Source organism: Erpetoichthys calabaricus, chromosome 4 (genome assembly GCF_900747795.2).
Source record: "Erpetoichthys calabaricus chromosome 4, fErpCal1.3, whole genome shotgun sequence".
Classification (NCBI taxonomy): domain Eukaryota; kingdom Metazoa; phylum Chordata; class Cladistia; order Polypteriformes; family Polypteridae; genus Erpetoichthys; species Erpetoichthys calabaricus.
This window is the reverse complement of record NC_041397.2, coordinates 216,952,772-216,966,040: the sequence shown is the minus strand read 5'-3', so window position 1 is coordinate 216,966,040 and position 13,269 is coordinate 216,952,772. Positions and strand designations below refer to the sequence as shown.

The following is a 13,269-nucleotide window of genomic DNA, read 5'->3' as shown; positions in this document are numbered from 1 at the left end:
AGTCTCCAGCGATTAGCACAGGTGCCTAGTGTTACATTATAGATAATAACAGCTTAGTGTTACATTATAGATAATAACAGCAATGGTTTGATGGTTTAAGAACCCCTTCCCCCCTTTTGGGTAATTTTACGACAGGGTTGGGGGAAGTGCCTCAAACAAGTTTGGTAAGTGTTTCTCTGCTAAAGTCACTCAGTCAACCCCCACAGGAAAGCCAGGCTGATTAACTGCCAAGCTTTACCTTAACATATGGTTTGGAGGGCAGGTGTGAAGGTGTTCTATTCCCCCACTGGTCTGAAGTATGGCTGTTTGGAACAGGCTTGTATCAAAAGCCTTCAAGTACCACAACGCCCTATTGGCTCTAGGGGTTGGACAGAAAACCTATACATTTGCTTGCTTTACCTCAACCTCTCTCTCTCTTACCAAACTGATGAAAGACCATCACACACCATGAACTGAAAAGGACAACACAATGAAGAGCACAGCTCGGCAGCCATGTTGAGACAGGCAAGCGGCCTGTTCTGAAGAAAGCTGACCACAAATGATGCCTTAACTAGAGACATTTTAAGTAACCAACAAGTCTGTGTGCCGCCTAAAACTACACATCACCATTTATCAGGTTGTGTGGTTGCTAACATTCAAATGTACTTTGCATATTGTTATTATTTATGAATATTATCAGTAATACATTATTTAAATTGTAACTTAACTCCTGCTTGTCTTTTACTACACCTAATTGCCTGAGGTTATACATGTAGAAGGGAAGGTGGGGAGAAGTTATATGGTACAATACCTTATAAACAGTGGTAAGTCTGGGAGATTTGAGGCGTTCTGACAAAGGCTATATATTAATAAAACAAAATGGGAAAGTAGATTAATATATTACTATACCAAGACAAAACATATATATAATAAGCCAACATGTGACGAATCATCAGCGGTAATAGTTTCGAAAGACGGAGATATCAAAGACAGAGTTGATATTCGTGTTTATCCAAAAGCACAGCACAATTCATCGCAAGCGGCAGATCTGGGAAATGACTAGTGTGTAGGGCCTGCACAGGGGTTGGCGAGCATTATAATGTTCACAAATAGGTAGGGAGTGGCATATTGGCATTCTTTAACTTCACACCCACAGCTTCACTGAAGATCCCCTGCAACCTGTGTAGTGTATGAGCAACATAATTGTCTTGAGGTAGAAGAGGAATGGATTGCAGCTTTCATCAACACTTTTCAATGATTTTCTCTTCAGAAGATGGCCTGTCACAACAGAATTTTGCTGCCCACCTCATGACTGTTGAATACAGTATAAATTTGTCTGGTCCACTTAAGCGTTGACTGGCACAGAATAAATCTTTGAAGGAGTATTCTTCTCCAACATTGGAAAATACATGATAGTTTGCCAATTGTCATTCTCCTTTTTATATGTGTGAGATCAAAGTGTTCTAGATGACTTCACATGGGATACAACATCCTATTAACTTTACTAACTTTTACACAGTGTTTGGTTGTAAACAGTGACGAGTCAATTAAAACTCTAATGCCTATAATATAAGGTGCATGTGCAAATATCAAACTCCCATTGTGTAGTAATATCTTTTTCCATCTTATTTATAAAACCATACAAGTTTGCATAAAGGTATGATAGGTTTAAGGTACATGTAGAAGTTTTTTTTTTTTTTTTTTTGCTCTAACTGTGGGGCTACTGTGTCCGAGTCTCTTTCAAAGAGGCATAATAATTGTATGTCATCTGAACTATGTTGTTCTCCAAAATTAAGTTTCTTACAATATCTACAAATTTTGATAAAGTATTGCAGTCTAATTGTTTTACAATTCTTGCTTTAAATTGTAATTGTATTTTTGAGGACTGGAACAAATCAAATGTGATTAAGTAGTAATCAGAGGTAATTTTAAAAGTTACATACAATGTATGATTGTGATAAGAAGTTGAACCTTGTATTAAATCATTAGTAATTTTGTCCAGTGCTGCTAGGATCTCAATTTACTTATTTTTTATATCTGTATTACTGCATATTGTCAGATAATGATAGTGTCAGAAGAGGTCATATATCTTTTGTCAACTGATACAATAGGACCAGGATAAACCATTCTTTGATTTTTGTGACATTGTTGTATCATTAATAACAGAGCGACAGATATTTTTATTCACATTAGTTAATGTTAAGTAATGTTGGAGAAGTCTGCACGCAGTAATCAAAATTCCATTACAGCTCTACCAATATATTCATGTGAAAAATTCTCCTGGATGCTTTACAGATATATATTTCTGGTGTTTGCATATATTTTTACATCTGAAGGATCTTTGACTTGCCCACAGTTGCATAGTGAATTGGTGCTGAAGACTGAGGAAGGCTACTTGGTAATTTGGAGTCCAAATGTTTTGTTAGCAGGCCACAATACACAGACATCAGAGCCTCTGCTTCAGGAACTTGACTGACTGTTTTCAAAAACCACCATTCCTTTCTCTGTATTATAGGTGTATCCTGATTTCTGTCAAATATACAACCCACTTATAGTGCCTACAAATATGTGTTTCTCTACTCAACTTGAATATGTCAAACATAACATTCCCCACTTTTGGCTAAATGTGTAAGCCAGTTTTCATTAACCCTTGTGTTTATACCATTTTCAAATAAGCTGTAGGTATCTTCATGTAAATATTCTTAAATGATAACTTTTGCTTGTCCCTTTGTTCCATTCAGCAGTAAACAGACCTGGATGCTTAAATTAGAATTTCCTCAGCTTCTGTTGCATTATTAGGTAGTATTGAGATGGCCCGCCAGTTTTGTTGATATTATACAACACCTTATGACAGTGGATATTAACTTCAGTAAATAAAATGAAGAGTGAGTGGTCTTTCTGTATTATAGCCTTAAAGATGCTTTATGAAGGAGTATGAAAATAAATGAAATAATGAAACAAGAACATAAAGAAATGTGTAAAAAAAATTAATAAAACATTCAGTTATTTATGCTCATGTTATCATTTTGTTTGTATTTATTGTCACATTTCAAAATATATTTATTCATTTGCACTTTTATTGAATTTTGTGTGAGATATGCCTCCATACTATTACTGGAGCTATTTGAAATAAACTTATTATATTGCACTTGCAATTGTGCCACTATAATTTTAATCTTCTTTAAAGAATATAATAATTTGTGAAAGTGGAAAATGTTAAAGGTTCTGTATTAAGTAAATCTTGACTGATTTGTTCTTTTAGTAATGTGGCTTTAATTTTATCCATCATCTAAGTTGGTCAGTTTGATACTGTATTATGATATCATATGTGAAGGAAGTTGATGGTTCATTATGTCAGCGGCAATATATAAAATAAAGACTGACAGTTTGAAAAATAAATAAATAAATAAATGTAAGAAAACTCATCTTCTACTGGGAATAAGTCACACCTACATAGCTGGCGATGGGCTGAATCCTGCTTCACGCCCACACTTAATGAGATTTCAAGCAAACGGTTACCGTAACTTTAGCAATACTGTTCGATGCATTGTCCAGTAGGCGGTGCAGTTTGGCACGAATTAATTTTCATTCAGCAAAATTGATTTTGGGGAAGACTCATATTTTGGGTGTAACGCACGGTTTACAATTACCTTATATTTTTCAGTTTAAATAGATACCGAAAAAAAATCACCTTGTGTTTATAATGTAGTGTTGCGCATCAAAGAACTGGATTCGTAATCCCAGCACAGGCTATTCTTTTCTGAGATAATCAATTTTAACATATTTCTGATTGTTATATTTTGAGAAAAAATACAGTTAAATTATGCGATACTGCTAAAATCGCATATGCCATCAGCGCCGTAGGATTTATAACAATAGTTTAATTGCTCAGCTTAACTAAATTTCAGAGAGAATAAAACCAAATCGTTCAGCATCCGACCTCGATGACAAAGTTGATTATGGCTTCCCGTGATAAATCACTACAGCTTTGTCACCCATGCTCGACGGCCAGGTGTTCTTCGCTATCCACACGGACAGCGCATTTCTGTCCTTTTTGACAGAGCGTGCAACTTGAGTCCGGGCGTCGAGCTCGGCAAACATTTAATAGAAAGCTCCCCGAGAAGGCGCCGGCCCCTTGTCTGTGCACTAAACCCACCCTTTGTTACGAGTGGGCGTGGTGTCTCTAACAAACAGCTGGGTCCCTTCTCACCACAACGCGGTGTCATTGCGTGTTTCGCGCGGCACCAACTGTCAGCTCGCTGCCGCTCTCCGAGGGGCCACAACCGCGCTCGGACCGGGCCACCTGCCCTGCGGGACACTTGGCTTTTGACGCCCTGCCTTTTATTGTCGTCTTCGGGAACCGGTTTGAGCAGAAAGGATTGGTCACTGACAGGACTGCTCTTCTCAGTTTTCCATCCAAGCATGAAGTAAAGTCAAGTTAAATGTTCAGAAAAAGGAAGGGTGGCTGTAAATTGCTTTGAATGTTGTAGCCGAAATTCGAGGAAATTATTGATACTGGGAAAAGTGCAGTGAAGATGAGTGGAGGAGAAATCATTCATGAAGGGTGGCTGAGAAAGTCTCCGCCGGAGAAAAAATTGAGACGCTACGTAAGTAAACACTTTTGTCGATTTTCTGCGTGCTTGTAGATAATACTTTTAAAAGATGCTAAAGAGGCATCTATGGGGGCGAGCAAAGAGGACTGGACGTGTTGCGCATGTTACTGGCTCAGCTGGTCCGAAAAGCTGCATTTCAGGGAAGAACCTGATAGCAGAGTACTAATTAGTCAAATTGTTGTGGTCCTTGAGAGGACATTTTATCATAACCCCCTAAAGAATGTTTCGACTTCATTGTCCGGCCACTCCTGGTTATCGTTCATTTTGCGAGTGCACTGGTAGTGTGTGCTTATTGTGTGATGTGGTCTGCATTGAATCGCACCTGTATATAATACAGTAGGGTTAGATCAGATGGGAGGAGATTGGGAATTCGCTGACCCGTGATTGTCCTTGTGCATATGTCATGCCGTTTGAACATGGATGTGTAAGTCGCTGACGTATAGAGTTAATAACGTGCAAAACTCTGAATAAATGCCTTTATTTACTGTATATACTATTGTGTTATTTTATATGTATTTGTATATATTGGTGTTTGTGAATGTACTGTAGTTATGTGTAAGTGCTTACACAATGTGCAGTAATATTTTGATGTTTTATCCATATATATATATATATATATATATATATATATAAAAAATATACACACTACTTTGAACATGCATTTCTTGTGTTAATGGGTCTCTTCATATAAAATGTATTTCTCTTTATGTACATTGTGTGTGGTACATGTATACATAATCTTAAATTTATGTGTACAGTATGTGGATATGCTTGAGTGTATCCTGTGATGGACTGGCACCCATCTAAGGCCTGTTTCTGCCTTTTTGCCGGATCACAATTTATTTTTCACATAGTGTTGACTCTTAATGCAGTAACATGTTCACAGGTAAAATACAATTACAAACTGTACAAATTACGAAAGGCACACACTTAAAAATATTTAAACACACACACTAAACAAAAAAGATTCAAACTAATTAACATAAAAGCCTCCTAATGATATATGTCCATTAATGTTATCATTGAGATATAGCCAGTCGACAGTTTAGGAGAGGAAAACAAAAACCCCACTCGGCAGCATCCCTGGAGAAAATCAGCATCTGGAGGGTCCATGGCCAGTTGTAATACAAAGTCTGACACAGTCAAACACCAGGCACCACAGCAGGATACCAAAAAGAGGAAGAGCCAATAATTCTAATAATTATTGTATACATATGACTTAAGAATCAGAGAGGAAAGAAGTTCTTAAGTAGCTCCAGTAAACAAACCGTATGCTAGACTAACTGATGTGGGATCAGTGAATATGTCCAAGGGCAAATGCACAAATTATTATTATTTGTTGAACAAATTTGTACAAGTTGACTTACAACATTTGATATACAACTGGTTACATTTCTTTTAGTTTTTCCAGTTGGAGCACAGGCAGGTGAAGTGCCTTGCTCACTGTCACACAGTTTTAGTAAAGGAATATGAACCCACATCAATTATGTAGTTGTTTCCCGTGAGCATGGGAAAAGTGCTATATAAATAAAATAATAATTATTATTATTGTTTGTTTATGCAGTATACCTGTACATGTGTTCATATGTATGCATGTGTAACTGTGTATATGTATGCTCAAAAGTTTATGTAAGTAAACATTTTCTTATGCGTAGATATGTGTGTATCAAACTGAGTTTATACTACATGTACAGAAATAAACATGTTTCTCTAAATATTTATACACGTGTAAGTATCTTCTAATAGTTATATATTTCTGTCTGTATATGAATGCTTATTTTGCTTTAGTATATGAAATACATTCATTCTTACAACTTTTTGATTATGTACTCTAGATGCTGAAAGTGTCCAAGTATTTTTAAATATCGTCTTACAATATATGAAATTTTGCATATTTCAGTTTCAGCATACAGTATGTGTATGTTTTATATATTATGTTAGAGACTAGCTGTGTGTAATGTAGGAATGTCTTTTTTTAATGTGCTCTAAAATATATGAAAATCAGTTCTAGGTTAGTTCTGTCTCAGATTCTTTCTCAGAAAAGTAAGAATCAGGAAAGTTTTCAAACTAAGGTTGCATTTACCTTTGCTTACCATTCTTACCTCTTTTAAGGCTCATTCATTGTGGTTGTGCACTTTTTCATTTGTAGAACTTCTTTACCATGTTATTGGGAGAAAAGTGCTGGCTGGTGACAGGATGGTGCTGCCTTGGGCTCACCCACCACCTGTGTTGAAGGATTGTGTGAGTGTGTGTGCCGGCATTACTGGCAGAATTTTAGATGTTAATGACTTTTGTGCTTTTTCTCTTTTACTTGTCATCACTTTTTTAGTGATTTCTGCAGGTGGCATCTCTCTCTTGGCCCCAAGACTATATGAAGTTTTGCTGCTTGATATTTACTAAAGAGAGCCAAGTCTTTGTTTTGTGTGGCTTCTGCATTTAAGACTTTCTTCATGCCCTGCTTCATTATGTAACACCTTGTGATGTTGCAAGTGTAACAGGGAAGTCAATCCCTCTTGTCTACTGTTGCTGTCTTTGATTTGCTCTCAGTCTCCAGTCTCTGCTTTCAAATGTTGCTGTCTGAAATTGATTCTGGACTGATCTTGGGCCTCTTCATTGCTGTTTCTTTTTTTTTTTTTTTTTTTTTTGGTTGTTGGATGACAGTTTGGTCGGACATCCTGCCTGGATGCTTTGCTTTCAACTAATGCCAGTATTTAAGACATTGTAGTCTATTGAAATCGCACATCTGCTGAAGTATGAGTGTCCTGATAGCACTTGCTGTGCTTTAAAGCAAAGCTTGAAGTTTTCCTGAAGCCCTTAATGGTCAGTGGGATTAGGCTTATGGAACCATTTTGAAAGGTTTATTGTGTGGTTAATAACAACTGCACAAGGCCTCTTGTTTAAAAAGTAGATTTGCACTTCATGGCATTTACATTTACTTATTTGACTGATGCATTTATTCATGGTGACTTATAACATTTATGATACAATTGGTTACATTTCTATTTTGGTTTTCCAATTGGAACACAGGCATGGTCACACTGTGTCAGTAACAGGATTTGAACACCCAACCTCAGGGTTTAAAGTCCAAATCCTTAACCATTATACTCCCATTCCAACATATCTGGTTCGTATGTGTGTGATATGGAAAGATAAAGTTGTATATGGAGAAGACATACATACACTGGGGAAAACATGACACATTGATACTAAAGACCATACCGTGTAGCCTAGCTGTACTTGAGACCATAAGATCATAAACGTTCAATCCCACTTCTGATTGTGCAATGTAAAATGGTTGCACTCTAATTGTAGAATTAGGTATGTCTGTCTTTGGAGCACTGTGGGATTGTCCATTCATCTATCTATCCATTTTCTAAATTTTGTAAATGTTTTAAACATACAGTCATGTAGGGTTGGCACAAGGCAGTAAGAAATTCTGAACGTAGATGGGGAGTGGATCCATTGCAGAGCACACTCACTGGGCCAGCTTTGGGCAAATGCACATATTATTCAGATGTAGGAAAAGTGCACAAGAAGCTAGAGATGAAACCCACCCAGGTGTAGGGAGAAAATGCAGACTTCCCACAGGCCAGGATTTGATCTGGACTGTGGAGCTGTGAGATAGCAGCTCAAACTGGTGCGCCATCATACCACCCACTTTGAGTGTGTGTTCATTATACAGTGAAAGGCATTACTTGTATTAAGATTACTTTCTTGTTACCTGAAATTCTTCCTTATTCAGATTGCTTCACTTGGGGAGGAATGGGTGGTGCAGTGGCTAGCTCTGCTGCATCACAGCATCCAGAGTCTTGAGTTCAAATTAGGTCTTGACACTGTTCATTTGGACTTTGCATATTTTCCTCTTATTTGTGTGGTACCTCCTTTAGGCAGTCAAGGTTTCTTATTACAGACTTGTGTGTCACTCTGAATTAGTTATTTGTGAGTTTGGGTATACATGTCTTTTTGATGGACTTGTGCCACATTCACTGTTGGTTCTGCCTTGTGGCTGATGCTGTCAGGAGAAGTTCCACTTTCCTATGACCCTGATTTGGACTAAGAAAAGCCATCACAGCAGCCAAGAGGCACTACAGAGAGAAGCTGGAGGGCTTCTATTCTACTGCTGACTCTGGATGTATGTGGCAGGGCCTACAGCACATCACAGCTTACAGGACCACCACCAGCACAATCGGCTCCACTGACAGTCTGCTGGATGATCTTAACACTTTTGTACACCTCTTTGAGACATACAGCACTGAGTGGAGACACACACACATGGACCACACAACCCCCCTCCCCTCCCCCAATGGTCTCTTCAGGTCAGGTACACAATGCACTAAGGAAGATCAACCCCCGTAAGGCAGCTGGACCAGAGAACATCCCTGGGAGGGCTCTCAAAGCATGTGCCAACGAGCTGGCTGATGTTTTCTGCTTCATCTTCAACCCTCTTCATCTTCATCCCTCAGTCAGCGCATCGTTCCATCCTGCTTTAAGACTACAATCATCGTCCCCCTTGCTAAAAAAAAAAAAAGCCCACCCACCTGCCTGAATGATTACAGGCCGGTAGCACTCACTCCAATCATCATGAAGTGTTTTGAGAGAGTGGTGCTGGCCCACATTCAGAACAGCATACCGGACACTCTGGACCCCCTGCAGTATGTCTACCGGCCCAACAGGTCCACCTCAGATGCCATCGCGGCTGTACTACATCATTCCCTCTTCCATCTGGAGAACAAAGACTCCTACATCAGGATGCTTGGTGGATTTCAGCCACCATTATCACAAACACAGGCACCCCACAGGGATGCATCCTCAGCCCCATCCTCTACACCCTGTTCACCCACGACTGTGTCGCCTCCCACAAAGATAACATCATCCTAAAGTTCGCAGATGACACTGCAGTGATTGGATGCATCACTGGCGGGGATGAGGCAGTTTACAGGAGGGAGGTGGACAGTCTGGCGTCATGGTGTGAGGATAACAACCTCACCCTCAACACAGACAAGACGAAGGAGATGATAGTGGACATGAGGAAGGAGAGGAGACCTCACCAGCCACTGTTCATCCAAGGGCTTGAAGTGGAGAGGGTGAGCAGCATTAAATACCTGGGGCGTCTACATCAGTGAGGACCTCACTTGGACACTTAACATCACACAGCTGGTCAAGAGGGCTCAATAGTGGCTGTACTTTCTGAGGAGGCTGAGGAAGTTTGGTATGTCGACTAAGATCCTCGGCAACTTTTACAGCTGCATTTTTGAGAGCATCTTGATCAGCTGCATCGTGTACCGTGTGGTACAGCAACACTACTGCTATGGAGCGCAAACACCTGCAGAGAGTGGTAAAGACTGCTGAGAAGATCACCAAGATCCCATTGCCCTCTCTGCAGAGCATCTACAACTGCAGAGTCTGCAGGAGAACTGCCTCGATCCTCAGGACATACCCACCCCAAGCATGAACTATTCACACTTGTGCCTTCAGGCAGGAGGTATAGAAGCTTGAAATGCAGGACTTATAGGCTAAAGAACTCTTTCTTTCCCAAGGTCATTAGACTCCTAAATAAGTGACTGGAGTTTATAACCATGGTTCATCTCATTCTGTCTACCTCACACAACTGTATTTGACTTGTCCATCACACACCTACCTGCACATTACACTTTATATTTCTATTCTGTATTTATACTTATGCTGCCTCTGTTACTTATTATCTATCTGCTACTTATTTATGTTTATCTTTATATGTTGGTTTTGTCATTTGGTGTGGACAGCAAAGAGAGACATGACAATAAACTTTGAACTTGAACTTGAACCATTTGATATGGTATGTTTATGTTTTTAAAGTTTGCAAATCACATGTTACATATAATTTATAACATGACCTTTCATTGTATAATGTATATCTATATCTTTATTTGGTTGAAAATAAAGGTGACCTCAATATTTTGTCTTTCTTTGTTGATTTTTTTTCTTTCCCTACACTTGAACTGGAATGTCTGCAGTCACTAGTAATCAAAGATAACTTTGCAAATGCATTATTATTTTTAGAATAACAATGCAGTATAAAACGAAATTCTGTCTTTTCATAACTAACAACCTTAGTCCCACAAACATATTTCATTCTATATAGCATAAGAAAAGCGCTATATAAATGTAATGAATTATTATTATTATTATTATTATTTGTCTATAACAAAAAACATTATAAGGCCCAGAGTTTCTGTATGCTATAGTTGTTTACATTATAGTTCAAGTAAAGGCAAGTGAAGTGATTCACTCAGGATCACCTAGTCAGGGGTGGGGAAATGAAAGGACACCCTTGTTGTTTACTGTCCAGCTATATAGCCACCAAGGAACACTGTCTGTCAGTGTTAATTACTAATTGTGTTCAGTGCTGCTTTGATAGCCAGTTCCTTATCTGTGTGTTTTGTCCACACCCTGTTTGATCCCTGTTGTCCTGTCACTACAGACAATAGGCTGAAGATTACTAAGAGCAGCAGTCTGCTGTTTGATCCTTTTGATTGCCAAAATCAAATCCCATATGTCAATGTCAGTGTAAGGTCAAGTCTTTAAAGTCTTAGCAACACAAATCGACAAGGAAGTTGTTTATCAGATACCTGGATAACTTTATTACTGTATGCTGCATTTTTCTGTATAGGTTTAGGGAATGTAGTACTAGGGTGTTGTACCATGTTAGCCATTATACGTAGATGTGATGAGAAGTTAAGCAAAAAAAAAAAAAAAATTACAGGAGTATAATTTTGACAAAATTTTGTCTGTTCTTTCTTATTTAAGCAATATTTGAATATTTTCTGTATGGTAAATATTGGGAGTTGTTGATCTTCTGCACTTTCCTCCAAATTCATTTGTTAATGGCATACGTTAAGCAGGACTGGGCTGGGGGTAAACAATAATCTATTTTACTTAATGGCTTAATTAGGTTTGCTTGGGGTACAATGAGGAGCTTTCACCTTGTACTCAGCTGACTCGTCATATGACAAAATGAAGTCAGGTTATTTAAATTGCATCGTATAAAGTCAGTGATCTTGTTGGTATCCTTATTCATCACAACTTTCAGTCTAATGTAATGAATAGCATTATGGGTTAAATTTATAGGCTAGAGGTCTGTTACAAACATAGTCCCCATGTCCCTCCAGGGAGTCGGGTGTAGAGGACAGCTATTAGTTTGAGGATACCAAAATAGTTCAATTATCCTTCTGGATGTTGAAGCTCATTTGCAAATGAATATTGTGTGTGTGTGAGTGAGTGGATGTTTTTATTCCATTTCCTTAAGTATTTTTGGGTGATCTGATGTACCAATTCATCTTCAAAAATATATTTGAGTTGTTTTGTTTTAAATCAGAAATATACCAGGATAATATGAAAAGAAAGATTTATTCTTTTTTTCAAGATTGTTTTTGTTATTAATAAATAAAAATAATTTCAACAGTTTTAAGAAATTCTTTTTATATAGAGGAGAGTGAGCAAGTTACTCTTGATTTTTGAAACAACGCTGAGCTGGTTTTTCTAAAATTCCTACTTCTTGATTGCATGTACTTGTAAATTTCAAAGGATGCTTTGTGGACTATTATTAGTGTTCTGCTGGTTTTGACTGACTGCAAACAAGGAAGTCACTAAGCAAAGACAAAGTTATTAGTAGTAGCTTTTTATGTTACAGAAGCTGCTTTAAATTTGGAAAGTGAGTATTACAGCCCTACTTTGGAGAGAACTTTTTGAATTGTATTATTTTGCTCAAAATACTGTGCTTTAATTTGAAATTTAGGCACGTTGGCATTTCTTTCAAAATTTTGTTCTTCCTCTATAGACAACTTTGATTAAGAAATAATATCATACCATCTCTTTTCTTTCTGAACTCATCTTTTCCTTTATGAGTATGTGAGAAGCTGGAGCTTATCCCACCATCAACGTGTGCAAGGCAGTAATCAACTCTGGAAAGATGCCAATGTGTCACAAATCATACTCGCACACAGTTGACCAGGTTAGAGTTTTCGGTTAACCTAACTCATTTGTTTTTTTGGAAGTGAAAGAAACCTGGAGCAGACAGGGAAAATTGATCCTGGCAAGGGGGATTGTGTATCAACTCAAACTCAGTGACTCACGTTCCCTATAGCAGTAAGACAGCAGCACTAGCCACTGTATAGCTGTGTTTCCCTTATTAATACTTTGGCACATAATACATTTTGTTGTATATGTAGGTAGAAAATTAATATATTTTATGGTATGCAGTCAGATATACTGTGGCAAGTGAAAAAATGGTTGGCACTACTGCTGAGATGATCGTGGTACTGATAACTTAAAATATGCAAAGTATTCCTGCTTCTTTCATATTTCACTGCCATTAAACCTAGATTATTTGCTGATAAAATATATAGTAATTTTCAGACTGGAAATTACAAATAATGTTTTTTGGGAATGGGGCATTCAAATATAGTTTAGTTTTTTATCCATGGCATATACATCAGTTCATTTTCAGTATTCTTCATACTGTACATTATATTGCAACTTTTGTTGTTGCTTTTTTAGTGAACTTTTTGTTTGTATGTCTAGTTTTTCAGATGGATAATAACAAATACACTATCATCCATTAATTCCATATTTATTTTATAAAGCAAATTTCATCTCAAAATCTATTTACAGAAGAATATAAGTGGACTAGCCTGCCGCC

General features: G+C 37.8%; 1 protein-coding gene across 1 annotated transcript in view; it reads left to right on the top strand.

Moving 5' to 3' along the window:
- The first annotated feature begins 4,012 nt into the window (after positions 1-4,012).
- gab2 (GRB2-associated binding protein 2) overlaps positions 4,013-13,269 on the top strand; it is a 225,731-nt gene continuing 216,474 nt past the window's right edge. The window contains exon 1 of the mRNA XM_028800303.2: positions 4,013-4,586. Within this exon, the coding sequence (XP_028656136.2) occupies positions 4,515-4,586 (72 nt within the window). The 5' untranslated portion in view covers positions 4,013-4,514. The remainder of the gene's footprint in view (positions 4,587-13,269) is intronic.